General features: G+C 44.6%; 1 protein-coding gene across 28 annotated transcripts in view; it reads right to left on the reverse strand.

Annotated features, from left to right (window-relative positions):
- Positions 1–3,300: 3,300 nt before the first annotated feature.
- The window catches only part of NEB (nebulin), a 421,259-nt gene continuing 406,347 nt past the window's right edge, over positions 3,301–18,212 (reverse strand). For 15 of the 28 annotated variants that reach the window (XM_029605471.1, XM_029605466.1, XM_029605487.1 and 12 more), the window contains 3 exons: positions 9,484–9,576; positions 5,443–5,789; positions 3,301–4,221 (listed from right to left, as the gene is read on the reverse strand). In XM_029605471.1, the coding sequence (XP_029461331.1) occupies positions 4,048–4,221; positions 5,443–5,789; positions 9,484–9,576 (614 nt within the window). In that variant the 3' untranslated portion in view covers positions 3,301–4,047. The remainder of the gene's footprint in view (positions 4,222–5,442; positions 5,790–9,483; positions 9,577–18,212) is intronic. The other 13 variants (XM_029605473.1, XM_029605474.1, XM_029605475.1 and 10 more) reach the window with 1 other exon arrangement.

The following is an 18,212-nucleotide window of genomic DNA, read 5'->3' on the forward strand; positions in this document are numbered from 1 at the left end:
CAGATTTTACTGACATGGGTGCTAGGGTGTTTATTAGGATTGCTCTGTCCATTCTCCCACTGGCTGGAGGTGTATCTCTGCAAGCATGAGACAGCAGAAGTTATGGCACAGACACCGTTAACACAGATGCTCCCCTATTTCGGACTCCTGCCCACATTTGCACAGACAGTGGTTCACATTTTCGCAGTGACTTACTCTCCCTGCTAACACAAGTGCTGATTTGTTTCTGTTTACTGACCTACTTCCAATGGACTAGTTGAATGATTTAATGACCTGTTAACAACTCAAATGAGGAAAATCCTCAATACCCTGCCTGGTACTTGGCTGCAGGCTTTGCCTACTGCACTATTGAATCTTAGAAATTCCCCAATGAAGCAAACAAGGTTGACCCCATTTCAACTCTGTACTGGCCACACTAAGCACCTTGACCATTTGTACACCCCCCGTTGCTACCCAATATCCTAATTCTTTGTCCACCTATGTTTCTGGATTACAGAAAGTCCTTTGGGAGCTGAGGTCCCGATGGTTGCAGACTGACTGGACGCCGCCTCCAGATTGTACCACCCATGCTCCAAGAGATCTGGTCTATCACATGAATTATACCCACAAGACATGGAAGGATCCAGTGTATCTAGGTCCCTGCAAACTGACCACACTTAACCCCTGCCGCTGCTCCTTTCTACCATCTTACAGACACTCGCCCTTGTCCATTTATTCAGAAAGCATGAAAATCCATGTGGTTTCCCTGATGGTGATTTCTGTAATAATCACTCTTGCAACGGTAACTTGAGTTTTAATTTTATGTGTAAGGGACTGAAAATATTTAGTAACATTACTTGCTATGATGTCTTATTAAAATAAAACCTTTATCATCACAAACGTTCTATGGTATTTTCTAGTTCCATGACTTCTAATACTTATATGCATCTGCTATTTGAGTCAGCTAAACAATTAAATATAACTGATTGGTATGTTCCCTTTTACCTCTATCTACGGAAGTTTGTTTGATCACTTTAACTGATCATCCTGTCCCACTGCTCGCTACTTTTCAATGTGATATGCCTTGGTGTGGATCAGATATTCCCTGTTGCTGCTTGTTTATTCCTTTTTAACTTTACTATGGTAGCAGCAAGTCATCTCCGGCTTCTATCCCTCCTGCTTGTGCTTTAGCTTATTTCTTTAAAGGACCGCAGCTGCGACATTTTCCTCCTTGCCCTTTGTGTATGTGGGGGCGCATCCCAGTTTTGTTTCAGGTCCTAATTGTACCTCCCCGTTGTTGCTCTGGGGTCTTACATCTCAGCTTTCTGCCTGTCTCTGTCTAGGAAGGACAAACGTCCCAAATCTACTCTTATGTAGCAGCTTCCAAGTCAGCCTATCTGTGGTAATGAATCTCATATTACTTTATCTCCTGTTTCTTATGCTTTGAATTGCACCGCTGTTCTGGCCTGTATTGGTGATTACCAAAGCATTTGTCGTAAGGGAGCTCCTGATATGCCCCTGCTTTTGCCCCTTGTTTTACTGGTTGAGGAAGCGTATGAGTCTATGCCTGCTGAAACCTAATGGTCTAATTTTACTCATACTCAGCAGGGCCTCCCTAACTGTAATTCCTTGACCCCTTGGGTCCCAGTAGCCCCTATGTTTCTCACTAAAGTGCTTAATCATAAAATAGACCATCATAAATGTGCTACTGATCAGGAGGCTGTCACCTGGGATCCCTTGACATATATAGAGAGGGATGGTTTTCTTCCAGCCTCTGCCCTCATTTCTGGAGCTGAGCATAGCACGGCCCGCCTCATCACGTATTCTGCATCTACTGGCTATTATAGCGATTTTTAAGAATACTACTGTTGAGGCTTTAAAAATTACCATTCTGCCCTTCAGTTACGTGAGATTACTAAAACCCTTCAGGATCACCCTTTAGCTTTGGATTTGCTCCTGTTATCCCAAGGTGGCTTGTGCCATACTTTAAGGACATATAATGGCCACCAGTGTCGTGTGGAAGTTACTGACTGTATTCTTATTCTCAATTTAACCAAGCACTTAGCAGAAAATTACAATTTACCTTCTGGCTGGCTAGCTGACCCTGAATGGCATAAACCCTTTCTATTATTCTGGGAACAAGGAAAAGGCCGGGGTATGAAAATACTCATCTTGCCGTTGACCTTGGTGATTGTATAATTTTAGCTTGCTTTGTAGCTTGTGTCAGAGCTCTATTAAGTTGTATGATGGTCCACCTTTTGCCTGTAACTGTACCAATTGCTATGCCACCCCACCTCCTTTCCCCCCTTTACCAGCATCGTTTGATGATTTTCCTCCAGAAACTTCTGCTGTCATTTCTTCCACTGTTCCTACTCATGTTCCCATACATGCTGAATCAATTTATGTTCCTGAAGCTTATTCTTGTATCTTACATGGCTTAGAAATGCAGGTTTAAATCATATTGTGTGTCTTTGTTAGTATTGATATTATTAACTAACAGAGACAGTTGTATTTTTGATCCTCTTACATATTATGTTTCCTTTACCAAACATTTCTCAATGAACTATTTTGGTTTCTGGCTCATTAACTGGCTTCATCTCTCGGTGATTCTAGATTTGGGTTGGTGATAACATTGCTGGTCTTTCTTCTTGAACTGCTTGTTCCTGCTCTGCATCTGGGTATGTTATACAGTATTGACTTGCTGCATCATACCTGATTATCTGCCTTCCTTTCCTTTGTTCTCTGGACTTTTCCTTCGCCATTATGAACCTCGTTTCAGCAGTGATTCAAGGTTCAAGAGAGAAATGTATAAAGCTGCTTACTGAAGTGTGTCCGACTAAGCTTGTGTGTCAACGTGTCAGTATGTGCAGCTGCAGGATGTTAGCTGCTCAGCAAAAAGTGAAGGGCATGGGAATGGCCCACATAGGATACATGTGTGGTCTGTGTGGAAATCAATTACAGAGGAAAATGCAGAAACTGAGATGATCGATGTCTTCCTACAAAGTATTGTGGGGAGATGGAAATAGGAGAATGGGCATTTGAACCTAAAAGAAAGCAAAGGAAGCCAGACTAGAATGACGCTTTTAGAAATGATCAATACTTGGCAAAGGAAAGTAGAAAAAAATGTATATATGTGAGATAAGGACAAGCCTAGAGTGTCCAACGACTTGCTGAGCCTGTGCTTTTCCTTCCCAGACACATCTATAGTTATTGGCAATCATTTATTTATCATAATAAACATTTTATTAAATTTCTAAAATTTCTCGAGTCTTGGCTCTGGTATATTGGGACTAAAACCATACAATTCCTAAAGCTAGTACGAATACTGCAGACATGAGAGCTTTATTAGTCACCAGGATACAGTGAATATTGACCCCAGTACAATCAGAGGAAAAAGAAAATGCATGCAGTGTTCAACAAACAAAGGTGGCAAGGCTTCCTTTCAATAGGTTTTACATATTCAGAAGTTAGTGTACTTGATGGTAACACAAATAAATGTCTTAACATTTTTAGAACACAGGAAAATAGAGGCATGACTCCCTAAGTTTTTTCTCCCATTCTCTATTGTTGAAAAGGCTTAGTGTATCAGTCCTTAATTCTGGGGGAAAGTTAGACCTTTTTTATATATCTCCTTAGTACTTTGATACACTCTGCACTGCATAGAATCTTAAAATATTTTTATCCTCATTTGTCTGAATAAACATTTTGTGGCATCATAAAATGTGCGCCATATACAAGTAAAAACTGTAAGGACAGGACAAGTACATTCATGGATCTTTTGTGCAAATAGGTTGTTACTGCATACAGTCTTAAATATTGTAACCTTGGTATGTTTACAACTGATTGTGTTCAGTCTGACCTCACTATTAAGAATTTCCTTTGAAGAAAATATGCAACATTTTCTACATGCTGAATTTTTATGTGTTGCCACACGGTATATGGAAGTAAAAACAATAAGGCGACTTGGAAACTGGTTTCTCATTAGGGGCAGTCATGTTCACGTGGGCATATGGTGCCCTATATTTTTCTTTTTTTAAGCATTATGGCTTTTGGAAGGTTTTTTTGTGTTCAGATGGCTTCTACATAGTTGGCTGGAAGCATGCCGGTCTTGCCAGTTCTCTGTACAGTTCCATACATCCAGCCTTCATCAATAGCCTGAACGTTTAAAATGGCATCCCCATCTCTGAAGGACACTTCATCATCATCTACAGCTGCGTAGTCGTACATGGCACGGAAGGTTTTCTGTATAACAAAAATAACATCCAAAGTGTTATTTTCAGGCTCACTGTAATTACTTATTTTTATAATTGTTTTTTGTGCAAGTGAAAAATGACATGAAGCAGTTGCCAATATATACTAATAGTTTACACAGAATGAACCTGATTTATTCAGGCCCCCTCCCCCTTTCTTACCTCATCAACCACCCCCACCCCTCTTTAGTTCTCCTATAACCCACTCCAAATGGAAAGCTTGAATCCAAGGGCCAGACAGATGGCTGCTGTTGAAAGGGACTGCTTTGACCACCACCTCCACACTCTGATTGGCTTTCATTGACAGAATTTAGGTCCAAGCATACCATGGAGTAACTCTGTAACTATCCGTGGTGTCATGCAAAAAGTGTTACTGCACGGAGGAAGGGGATTCAGCAGCAGCAACAGGTTTAGGTCCACAAGGAGGACCGGCCTTAGACCCAGTGGAAACTGAGTTAGACAGAGGCATAAAGTGGTGAGTATGAAGCAGCTGGGGGTGATGCGTGAGGTGATTGGGGACTGGAAGGGGATGAGCGAGATGGCTCCTGTTTTCCTTCTCCACACTGCCCTACTTTGTTAGAAAAGTAGTTCCCAGTGCTGGTCTGTGCACACTTGTTTTTTCACCTGTGGACTTTGTACCAGTTTCAAAAGGAAAGTGCAAGCCGCCTTTCACGTTAAAGGTTATCCCAGGAAAACCACCCACATGCATCTATACCTGCTTATTTATATGGGTGTGTTTTTTCTGAGAAAGAGTGGAGACAGGTGCAAACCCCTCCCTAGCACCAGCCCCTCCCCCAGAGGGTAAAGCTGCACGTATAATGATGCTGCATGTTTAATTTTACATCACACTGTTCACAAATGTAATAAGATGCAATTAATCAAGACAATGAATAACCATAAACCAGCACACAGGGCGGGCAATTTTCTAAAAGCCCATTTCTGTGGATATAGATTGTTTTGCCTACACAGAAATTGCTTTGAAAATTACCCTCAGTATGACCACAGTTCTTGTAGCTTGCAAGTTTTAGTCTGCGGTCTCATGGTTTTCATGCTTACATATTTCTAACAAGTTGTATTAGGCCCACCAATGATTTGGAAGCATATTTCTTTAACCTATGGGTTGCGGGTAGAAGGGATTTTGTGTGCATTTACATATTCTATTTATCAACACAACAAAATGATTACTAATTCAAATGTTTGGTTAGTCACTTACACCAGCCGTAGAGGGGTGAGATGGGACGGACGATACTGTTGTCTGCTGTGTGGCGACTGAAGAAGACCTTTGTTGTGGCAGCTCTGTAGCTTTAGCTTGTTTGTAACCTACATTAAAAAAAAAAATGGTTGTAACAGTAGACCATGCACACAAAAGGTCATCCAAATTCAATGTCAGCAAATAGTAATAGCGGGTTTTCTTCTTACCTGTTGTCGTTGTGGTAAAGAGGCCGCCATTGCTGTAATAGGACAGGTGGTGCTCAGATGCGTCAGATTTCTCATCTCCCGCACTAAGGCTCAAAGCACTGGCAGAGCGGGAATGCTCACGACTTCGGCGCTGAGCTTGCACTGCAAAAAAAAAAGAAAACAGGAAACTGATGCATCAACTTTCAGGTGTATGAAGTACCTTGCTTCAGCGATGCTACAATTACTGTCGGAATACATAGTTCCCACCATGGTTTGTTATTGCAATTAGAAAGGCATGGCATTCATTGTGAGGACAATTTCCAAATTGTTTGCACTGGTACAAAGTCCTCAGATCCTTTTTACTTGCAAACCACCAATTTTCAAAGAAAGAGGACATGCATTTTTTTCTCACCTTTTTGTATGGGTGCTTTTTTTCCATGGAAAATAATCTGGATAGAACTGAAAATGCAATCAACACCTACACATTCCCCGGCAACATCTCTAAATGTTGCTTAAAGTATGGTATGGCATGCCATTTTTACTTTTAGCCATAGTAAGAGAGGGTAGGCTTCAGGTGGGCCAATTTGTGTGTAAATGGCTTTTATAGCTGTCTTCTGTTAAGTGAAATATTCCACTATGGAAGAAGTGGGCTGGTCGCAATTCATAATCAACCCCACCCACAAAGCTGGACACATGCTACACCTAATATTTGCTAATAACACTACCTGCAGAATCAACTTGTCTCACTATATAGTACCATGCACTGATCACCAATTTATAAAAGCAGAAATAACCCTCCTCAACACACAGTAAAATAAAACAGGAAAAAGATAGAACCACAATTACTTGAAGAGCCCATTAAAAACCAAATTTCTGAATTTAAACCTGATTATGCCTCATCAGCATTTGACTCCTGGGAAAAAAATCTATGACATAGCTGTTAACCTATGCCCAAACCAGGAAAAAAACATACCAGAATGAACACAGCACATCTACAAACAAAAAAAAAAAGGAAACCCTGGTATTGTGAAGAGCTAAGACTCGCTAAACAAACCCTGAGAAAATCTGAACAGCAATGGCGGAAATGCCAATCCACGAAATCACTAGAAATATAGAAATTTCATTTAACAAAATACTGGGAACAAATCAATAAAGAAAAAAAAAAAAAGACTACTACACTAAACAGATTCATGGTGTAATTAACTCCAAACTATTCTTCAAAACTCTTAATCAAGGACCCATCATCCTCAATCTCGAACACCTACAACGTTTCAAAGGGATCATGCAATGAATTTGCCACTTATTTATTAAATAAAATCAATAGATTAAAACCACAATTCTCCACCTGCCTACCTACAAATGAGCATGAAGAAAAACATGGACAAGCAAAATGGAACTCATTTGACATGGTATCAAAACTTGAAATCAACCAAGTCATCACAAAATCAAGCCTGCTATACACCCACTAGACCCAATCCCTGCAAGTTCACTGAAAATGATACCCAGCGTAATTATGCCAACAATCACAACCACTCACTAACAGAAGGATGGGTCCCCAATAAAGCAAAGCAAACTGTGATTAAACCCATCCTTAAAAATAAATCAGGCAGAACTGATGGTTGGGACAACTATCAACCAATCTCCAACCTGCCTTTCATAGCTAAAATCCTAGAAAAAGCATAACTAGAAAGCTAACTAAAAGACAATATTCTATACTCAAACCAATTCGGCTTCAGAAAAGATCGCTCTACAGAAACTCTTCTCATTTCACTAACTGACCCTATACTTCAGAGGTTTTTATAATGATGAATCCTCTATCCTGGTACTAATTGACTTAACAGCAGCCTTCAACACCATAGACCACACCCTGCTATGCCATCAGCTGAGAGAAATTGGAATAGACGAAACTGTTATCAAATGATTCTCATCCTTCCTAACAAATAAAACTGGACAATCATTATGCCTAGTACTAGCAGAATTAAGAATCAAATTTTTCCTCTGTGCAGATGACATACAATTCTACATTCCATTCAACAAATCATTTGAAAAAATCATACATGAAGGCAATACAACAAAGACTAAATCAGATGAAATTAACACTAAACACAAAAAAACCACCCCTGAAATTGTATGTTTGATGAGAAATTCCACAATAATCAAAGTGCCACTCCTAGACCTAGGAAACATGAACATTACTCCCTCAAATCAGGTTCGAGACCTAGGAATAAAGATTAATAAAAATTTGTCAAGGAAAAAACATGTAAGCAAACTAATTAAAATAGGATACTCCAAGCTTAAAAAATTATATTGACTAATACTTCTACTATCAATACAGACTTCCACACGATTACTGCAACTCCCTGTTACTAGGCCTACCTTCTGACCTAATAAAACTGTTACAACTACAACAAAATGCCTCAGCCAGTCTGCTACTAAGGACAAGGAAATTTGACCACATCACCCCCTCGTTGCTAGTACTGCACTAGCTTGCCATACAATACAGAATTCAGTATAAAGTACTGACTCTAATTTTTAGTATCAACAATATTAACCCATGCTTATTAGAAGTGACTCTTCAACCCTACACACTGCGGAGAGCCTAACATTGCAAGACAAATGCCTACAACACGGAGCTCACAGTGAACACAAATAAGAGACCGCATGTTTTCCATAGCGGGCCCCAAGTTATGGAACTCTCTCCCAGAGCCACTATGACTGATAACAGAAAGAAAGAGTTTCAGATGGGAACTGAAAACATGGCTCTTTAGAAAAGCCTTACAATCTAACATAAAAGCCAACAAACTGACAACATTGCTATCAAACCTCTAAACATTAGTAAATTGAGTAAAAAGAATCAAATGATATTAAGCATAAAAGTCTACAGCATGGGTATGGCGCACAGGGCAATGAAATGGCACCTTAATTAATGCATACTTGATAAATGTGTTGACCTAGAATTAGTATTTTTAATTGTAAGAAACTAGATAATGCACGAAACTAAATAATGTATGAATATGACCTTGACTATATATAATATTTTATATATATATATATTAACTGTTTGTATTAAACCCAGCAAATTGTCCCAAAAAAAATCCCACCCTACAAAGTGATCAATAATTTTTTGAAAAATTTTACTTTTAATTAGAAAAAAAAAATTTTTAATTGGAAAAAAAATTAATTGGGAAAAATTTTTTTTTATGGGATGAGGTAAGTTTCATATGTATTCTGATGCATGCCTCCACGGCCTTGCTTCAGTATTCATGTATTTGTAATCATAAACTTACCACCCTCCCACACATACTCCTATGTTTTATTCTATCATTCTTTATTTATTTTGTTTAAAAAAAAATAATTTATATTTATAAACTCGTTTGACTCTCAGTACTCCTTGCAATACCCTATTTTTATCTATTATATTTCCAATTCGATGTTCATTTTAAACAGAATGTCTCTATCTGTATTGTTGGTCAAATCGGTTGAACGGTTGAACTCCCCAGTAAAACTTTCTCAAAGCACCTGAAACTCTTTTCAGTCTCCCATAATCTTTAATCAATTGTGTGCTTGGTTATAAACATCAATCTCAATCAGGATTTTCCTTATATTTTATTTCTGAACTCCTGAAGCAGAGATTATTTTTGCTGTATTAAACCCAGAACATGAATGCTGACCTAAAATGGGAATGTTGACCCAGAAACCAAACAATAACTTTGTAAACTGTTGTGATCTTATTTTGGAACGACGGCATATAAAACACCTAAATAAATAGATAAAGTTCCTGTTAGACCTTAAAGCATTGCATCATATATCTAAATGGCGGATAACAATAAACATGCACACATCGTTAAGTACGGACCAGAGAGCATGTGTAAACTTCTGGACTGAATGTTGTCTTCTGCTGGGTCATAGTCAAAGACAGAGCCAGGATTAGTACGCCACACACGAAGGTCTGTTGAAAAGCAGAAATACATTACAAAATGTGAAATTCCTGAGAAATATAGCAAAGTTTAATATCTTGTATGTATGAGAGGTGTATTATAATCTAACACAAGACAAAGTACAAAGCCAAGATTAGGAACAAGACCTCGTGCCTCCGCATGACACTGGAGAAAATCAATTTATCATTGCCTCAGTTTACCCTACTGCAATAAAGCCACAATATTTTTATGAATGTGAATATGAAGGGTGCACGAATGGACAATAGCCAGGGCTGAACCGTTGAAAATAGATGCTATTACTCACAAGTTGTAAGCTTGTGCTAATTCAACCTCTTTCTTGTATTTACCATGTGTCCAATATAAATGCACATTTTTCTCTCTGAGTATGAAAGTCATATGTCTGTTATGAGTTAATATATCTTCCAAACAACACCCTCTAATCACAAAAAATATGTGCTGTGCAAAGCACTAACAAAATGAATTTAATGAAAAAAATGTTTCCTCAAAACACATTTTTTATTGGAGTGTGATGGTAGTAAGATTATAATAACTGTTCCGAACATTTATGAACTTAATATTTTTTAAGGATCCATCAGTATAAAGAATACAAATATTCATTAGTTGGGAACATAAAGATTAAGTTCATATTACAGATTATTATTTTGCTAAAAAATTTCTTAAAACATTGGAGGGTGGAAGGAAGTTAATGATTAAAGAAAATATGGCTGTGATAACCCGGAAGGTATCATATGTTTAACCCGATGTGAAACTACCATCGATGGGGGGAGGGAATTTTACAAAGTGATGTGAGGCGACGCAATTGAGCCTCCCCCAGTTCCCTCCCAGTCCGCTCCAATTATGGAGCGGACTGGGAGGGAACTTTCCTACACCTAACTCTAGCCTCCCTCCCTCTTGCCCTCTCCTCCTCCCCGCCCTCTAAACCTATCCTAAGTATCCCAAATTTTTTATTTTAATACTTACTGCTCCTTCGGAGCAGAAGTATTCTGCGAGCACCAGCCAGCTGCCGGCATTCGCTACCACGCCCCCCCCTGGCTGCCCCTTTTCCCTTGGCCGTCACTTCTGCACGTACCGGGGTTTATGCGCGTGGCTGGGCCCGTTGTAAAATGCCTGCAGCATGCACAAGGCCTGGCCACACGAGTAAACCTTTGAACATTTACTTGTAAGGTAGCCGGATACCCATATCTGGGTAACATAACCAGGATATTCAACAGCACAGCCGCGCCACTGAATATACCCAGATAAGTTACAGGCCGATACAGTAAAGCGCGGCCGCGGTTACCCTGCTTCTAACCCGCTTTCTACTCACAATTTGGCCGCGTTAGTCCAACCCGCGATTCACTATCTCTTTTAACCCATCCTTACCGCTTCTTTAAATCAACAGGTAACCCTTTCTGCCTGCGGCATGTATATGGTATGTAAACGATCGGAATAGCTATTCCTTCCCATACAGTAATGTGCGCCCCGATTATCGCCTTTTTAACCTGCAGTTTTGCAGCATATTTAACCTGCTAATTTACCACCTACACTTACCCCTATGTTAGTGTGGAGTGTCAGGTCAGAGAGATGAAATTTCACGGGCAAACGACCCCCTCACCCCCCGGGACAAGACCTTTAGAGGAGCCAGGATCGGGCAAACTTTCCCCCAGCCCCCGCTCACCTGCCCTGGTCGCGTCCATGGGTGCCGATCTCCCATGCGGGCGCGCTGACAGCTCCAGAGCAGGAAGGAAGGACCTGTTGTTTCCAAGCATAACCTCTAAACCTCCATAACTAAACTCTTGCCTGCCCAACCTAAAATCCAATGCATCGGGAAAGCCACGCTTCAGGATCGGGCAAACTTCCCCCCAGCCCCCGCGTACCTGCAACGAGCTGACAGAAAGACCCTTGGATAGTCCCCATTGCAGGAAGGTGAGGACTACAGCGACCGAAGGCGAATGCGTCGAAACACCCCACTCCTCGCAGGCATTTTCAAAAACCTTCCAGACCCGGACATAAGTCAGAGACGTAGACTGCTTGTGAGCCCTAAACAGAGTGGAAATAGCCTCTTCCTTGTAATCTTTTTGCCGCAAACGTCGCCGTTCGAAAGCCATGCCGCTAGACAGAAGCGATCCGCCTGGTCGAAAAATATGAGACCCTGCCGAAGAAGATGGGGCAGGTGGCCGAGATGAAGAGGACCGTCCATTGCCAGATTTACCAGATCCACGAACTACGGCCTGCAGGGCCACGAGAATGACCGGACTGCGATGGAGCTCTATTCTCCGGAGAATCTTCCCTACTATCGGCCATGGTGGAAACATGTAGAGGAGGACGTCGGGAGGCCAAGGAAGGGCCAGCGCGTCCACTCCCTCCGAGCAATGCTCCCTCCAACTGCTGAAGAACTGGGGAGCCTTGGTGTTGTCCAACGTCGCCATGAGATCCAGGTGAGGGGGACCCCACCTGTGAACAATTAATTCCATCGCCACTCACTGGGATCGAGATGTTGACGACTGAGGAAATCGGCTTGAACATTCTCCTTGCCCACTATGTGGGAGGCAGCTAGACAATTCAAGTGCCTCTCTGCCCAGGAAAAGAGCTTGCTGGCTTCTAGTGCCATCAGACGACCCCGAGTACCCCCCTGTCGATTGATGAAAGCCACTGTGGTGGAATTGTCCGACAGAACTCGAACCACTTTGCGGCAGATCAGGGGAAGAAAAAACTTGAGGGCCAGGCGCACCGCCCGGGCCTCCAGGCGATTGATGTGCCAACGGGACTGGAGCGTGGACCAATAACCCTGAGTCGCTTGAGATTGGAAGACCGCCCCCCACCCAGAGAGGCTGGCGTCTGTCGTGACTATGATCCATGAGGGAGTCAGAAGAGGCATCCTCTTGAGGAGGTGCACCGGCGAGAGCCACCACTGTATGTCGGCAATGGTAGAATCGGAAAGATGCAGGGCCTCCTGGAACTGCTCGGACACTGATTGCCAGCAGTGTCCATTGCAGCTTTCTGTAATGGATGCATATGCGCAAATGCCCAGGGGACCAGGTCGATCGTGGAAGCCATGGTCCCCAGAACCTGCAGATAATCTCAAGCCGTGGGAAGCGGCAGGGAGACAAAGCTGTCCACTTGATTGATCAGCTTGAGTGCCCGTAAGTCTGGGAGAAAAACTTTCCCGACCCGAGTGTCGAAGCAAGCTCCCAGGAAATCCAGAACCTGAGAGGGCTGAAGATTGCTTTTGGAGAAGTTGATTATCCAGCCAAGCGAAGTGAGGAGGGCTAGTACCCTGGCGACTGCACAAGCGCACAGGGCGGAGGACTTGGCCCTTACAGGCCAGTCGTCCAGAAAAGGATGGACTAAGATTCCGTCCTGGCGGAGCACAGCCGCCACGACTACCATGATCTTGGTAAAGCTGCGAGGAGCGGTGGCAAGGTCGAAAGGAAAATCCCTGAACTGAAAGTGCTGGCCCAGGATATGAAATTGAAGAAATTTTTTATGTTCTTGTAGAATTGGTATGTGGAGGTAAGCCTCTGTCAGGTTGAGGGAGGCTAGAAATTCGCCGGGGCATACCGCTGCTATCACTGCCCTCAGGGTCTCCATTTTGAAATGGGGGACTCTGAGGGCCCAGTTGACCCTTTTGAGATCCAGGATTGGGCGGAAGGTATTGTCCTTCTTGGAAATGATGAAGTAAATGGAATACTGGCAGGCGCCGTGTTCTTGTACTGGCACCGGAGTGATCGCCCCCAGTTCCTGGAGCCTGTCCAGGGTTTGACAGACCGCAGACCTCTTGGATGGGCCACAAGGGGAAACAAGATACAGATCCGAGAGGTCCCAGGTAAACTCTAACGCGTAACCGTGTTCTATCACCTCGAGAACCCAGTGATTGGTCGTGATTTTGGCCCACTCCTCGCAAAACAGAGAAAGACGCCCACCTAAGTTTCGTACGGAGGAATGGACCAGCCCGATCGCATTGGGGAGCAGACTTGGTGGCCGGGTGCTGTTGGCTACCATGTCTCAGAAGCCGCGATGGCCCCGAAAGGAATGAGACCACGACTGGGACCTGGAAACGCCGCCTCTGGGATATGAACTACGTGCCCTGTTGCCGTACCGGCGTTGCCCCCTGAAGCGGGTACGAGTCGGAAAGAAAGACGTAGACTGTTTAGGGTGGTCCTCCAGCAGCTTATGGACCTTGTTCTCGCCCAAGGATTTAATAAGCTGTTCCAGGTCCTCACCAAAAAGCAACTTGCCCTTAAAAGGAAGAGTGCCCAGCTGAGCCTTCGATGAAGAGTCCGCGGACCAATTGCATAGCCAGAGGAGGCGTCTGGCCGAAACTGCGGAAACCATAGCCTTAGCCTGGACGCGAAGCAAATCATATAGGGCATCCGTGCCATATGTGATGGCGCCCTCCAAATGTTCCGCCTGCTCCGCCACTGCAGACGGGAGGTCCTGGGTGCTGAGTAATTGTTGTATCCACCTAAGGCTTGCCCGTTGCATGAGACTGCTGCAGATTGTCGCCCGGACCCCCAGAGCTAGGACCTAAAAAATCCGCTTCAAATAAAATCCAAGCATGCGGTCCTGAACATCCCGCAACACTGTGGCACCCACCACTGGGATGGTGGTATGCTTAGATACCGCGGTGACCGAAGAGTCCACCTTTGGAATTCTCAGCATGTCCAGGCAGTCCTCGGGAAGCGGGTAGAGCTTATCCATAGCCTTCCTGACCCAGAGACCCATCTCAGGGGCTTCCCATTCCCGTAGGAGAAGCACTCTATGCATAGGATGGAATGGGAATGTACGCGGTAGTGCCCTAAGTCCCGCCAGGACCGGGTCCGCATTTGGAGGCATTGCCGCCACCACAGAATCATCCGGTGGGGCATCGATTCCTAATTCCTGGAGCACAAAAGGAATATGAAAGGTTCTAGTTCCTCATGCTGGAATAAATGTAGGATGCGGGGATCGTCGCCCTCGAGCAGGGGGGCCTGAGCCGAGGCCTCCCCATCGAATTCATCAAGAGGGTCCACGGGGAGCTGTGGGGGGGTCCATCGGGAGGGGGAATTCCAGGATCATTTGCACCCTGACAGGGCCTTGTGGATCAAGAAACGCGGCGGGAGACGGCGCGGACATCCGAGGGAGCTTCGGGGGGGGGGGGGGGGGGGGGGGAAGAGGTGGTGGTGGTCCACCTCCTCCTGTAGGCTAGCTAAATACGATTTGTGCAGGAGCAGCACAAAATCTGAAGAGAAACGGGCCCGGGATGATTTTTCCGTGGGGGGAGGGGGGGAAAGGGAGGCAAGGGGGGGGGGTCCGTTTCACTCCCCCGAGAGCGGCGAATTCGTCTCCTCTGCCCCTGGAGAAGCAGAACCTGCATCAGGTGAAATACTCAAAATGGCTGCCATTCCCGCAATTTCTCGGGACGGGAACAGCCTGGCCATGCGTCAAGGAGCCCGACCCCGGGCTCGAGTTACCTGCGCCGCCACGGATGAGCCCTCCCCACCCGGGAAGCATCGGGAGCACACCCCATCTCTGGAGAGCCAGGAGCCCGGCTCTCCACAGGCCAGGCATAAGTTAGAGCGCGGCATAAGCAAAATACACACAGTCGCGAAGAAACAAAAAACAGCTGGAGGGGGGCGGAACCAAGATGGCTACACGTATTGAGACCTAGCCGGAGCTCTCAGCGTTTGTGCTCTTTTTTCCGCTTAAAAAAATGCCAGCAAAAAGGAAGGGTAAAGTCCGGACTTATCCGCCGGACTTACCCGTCTGAACTAACTCCTCCTGTGACTATCCAGACTGAGATAACCGGCTTCTTGAGTCCAGCAGTGATCCCTCAGAGAACTAAGGAGCCCAATGAGCGCGATGGCGAGGAGGAGCCGTTCACGCCTGTGGGGGAGGTGTCTCTAAGCCCGGAACAGAGGGCGCCGCCTGTGCAGGGGCTGACGGAGGAGATGAGGAACGGAGGTATGGTGGATACCCGGGCCGAATCGAACCCAGAAGCCACTTCAGAAACTCCCCTTGGCGTTATTTCGGGCTTTTGTACTTCAAGCCCGATGGAAGAGCAGAGAGGGGAAGGAACAACAGATTCCAGAGTTCGTCTGGGAGAAGGCTCTTTCCCAGAGACCGCCACGAGGAAGGAGCTGATTGCTATACCATCATGCCCTGCACAGGTAACACTTGATTCCCTCTGGGACTTTATGGCCGGGATGGCCACAGCTATTAACTCTTTGGATGGGAAAATAGACCTTTCTAATTCTCAGAGCGCTCAGAAAGCAGTCGCCTTGCAATCTCAGGTTGATGGCTTAAAAGAAAAAGTAATTACTCTGGAGCAGGAGAGTAAACAATTTCAACAGTATAAAATTGCGGCTATAAAAGACAGTCAAATATTATCCAGATGGATGGAATTTATTGAGAATAAATCCAGACACCTGAACTTGCGTATTATTAATTTTCCTAAGGTAGTGGGGGAAATCCCCTATACTACCCTTAAGAAGTTTTTCCTGGAAAATTTGGAAATCACAGAGGCAAATATACCTTCTATAAATACCTGCTTTTTTCTTCCTGCTTCAACGCGTTCAGGAAACCCTCCTAATGCTCCCCTTGATGGGAACCTAACAGGGTTTTTGGAAGACTCAACACTGGACGTAATTAGCAGAGGAACATTGTTGGTATCTTTTGTAACAGTTAAAGATATTGGTTTCGTGATGAAAAAATATTTCAGGAAGTATCCTGTTAATTTTCATCAGGCGGCAGTGAAGATTTTTCCTGACTTAGCCCCGGCTACTCAAGCCAGACGTCGAGGTTTTCTTAACCTCAGACAGGAGGCTATAGGGCTGGGCTATGTAGTTAAAATATTATTTCCTTGCAAATGTTTTCTTACGAAAGGTAATGAGCGTTATGTTTTCTTCACTGTAGATCAGTTAAAAGAGTTCATAGAGGCGAGGAAGTTGAACATACTAACTTCGTAAAAAAAAAAAATGACACTGCTGTTACGTGCATTATATCATACCTATAAGGGAGCCCGGACCGACGTGCCGCAAATGCGCAGTAGAGAGCAGCTCTACCGCTCATGCGCGCACATCGGCCAGAGCGCAGCGTGTCAGAAAAAAAAATGGCACTGGCTCCTTAGGAGCGGCAACGAGCAGTAGCTCCGGTGATGCGCGCGAGGGAGGGACACGCCCCTGTCTGCCGGTTGTGGATGAGCTGTGAGGGGAGGGAGGTGAGAGAGAGGGAGGTGGAGGGAGGGGGGAGAGAGTGGGGTGGAGAGGTGAGAGGGAGGAGGGATGTGGGGAGAGAGTGAGGGGGGAGAAGAGAGAGAGGGAGGTGGGGGGAGGAGAGAGAGAGGGAGGTGGAGGAGAGAGTGAGGTGGGGGGAGGAGAGAGAGGGAGGTGGGGGGAGGAGAGAGAGGGAGGGAGGAGAGAGTGCAGGGAGGAGAGGGAGACTAGAGGGGGGAGATGAGGGGGGGGGGGAGTGGAAAGGAAATGGACCAAAAAATTTTTTTAAATGTAGCCCGTTGTTACGGGCTTAACGGCTAGTATGGATATAAAGAGAAACAGCGTGAGCTTGTCTCACGCTGTGAAGTGTAACAAGGAGCAAGCAGAGCGAGGAGAGAGTTAATAGGAATGGGGGAGGGGGTGGTAACTCATGGAGACAGCAGCAGTTTGAATTGCTACTTCGCCATTGGTTACAGGGAATAAACATTTCTGGCGCCTTTTTCTGTGGTGCTTCAGTTAACCGGGGAGCAGCGAGGCAAAAGGCAGTGCTTGCTTTCCCTCCCACCCGCCCTTAAATGTTGGTTGTAATGAAAGTGTGTATTAAAAGCGTTCGTTGTCGCAGTGGAGGCGGAAACCCGAGCCCTAAGTTATAATTTTGTATGTGTTTATAAAGGACATTCTTGGGGGGGGGGGGGGGGGGGGGTGTGAATCTTGTGTAGTTTGGGGCTGCTACACAGGATGGCCGGTGAGCAAGAGGGGGGCCAATGCTCTGGCCGCCAACTTACCCTCGCAGGAGCTGCGGCGGGGTAAGTGGAAAGGGGTGAAGAAGCGTCTTACCATTCGGACAAAGTGGTAAGAGAAGTACCAGAAGAAGAAGGGGAGGAGGAGGGGGTTGGGGGGAATGTTTTGACTAATTGTTAAAAGTTGAAGGGCTCGGGTTAAGTTATGAAATAAACTGCGGCCCAATGTAAAAGCCAAATCATACGGGGTTTGTCTTTTGTACAAGGGAGGGGGGGGGGGGAGGGTTGTGTCAGCGAGCGAATAGTCTTGCCTACCTATGTTACTAATTTACCTAGAATTTCCTTCATGATCCCCCCCCCCCCCCTTTTAACATGATCTATTCTGCTGGGTTGTGGCTCTTAAACACACAGAAAAATGTTTAAAGGTAAATGATTTCAATTTACCCTTTCGCCATTTCTGTAAAGAGATTATATACCTTGATAGAATTTTGGTTTAAAAAGTTTGTTTTCTTTTGAAATGGGTTGTAAAGGGAAAACTAATCCATATAGAATGTGATTAAGACTCCACAGTATTCTGTATAGGCAAATTGTTTTGTTTGTTTATGTATTAAAAATGAATAAAGAAATAATTTAAAAAAAAAAAGAAACAAAAAACAGCTGATAGGGGAGTCCCAGAGGAGAGGAGCAGGAGATCGAACCCCGCTCCCTCCTACA

Source organism: Rhinatrema bivittatum, chromosome 6, assembly GCF_901001135.1.
Source record: "Rhinatrema bivittatum chromosome 6, aRhiBiv1.1, whole genome shotgun sequence".
Lineage (NCBI taxonomy): Eukaryota > Metazoa > Chordata > Amphibia > Gymnophiona > Rhinatrematidae > Rhinatrema > Rhinatrema bivittatum.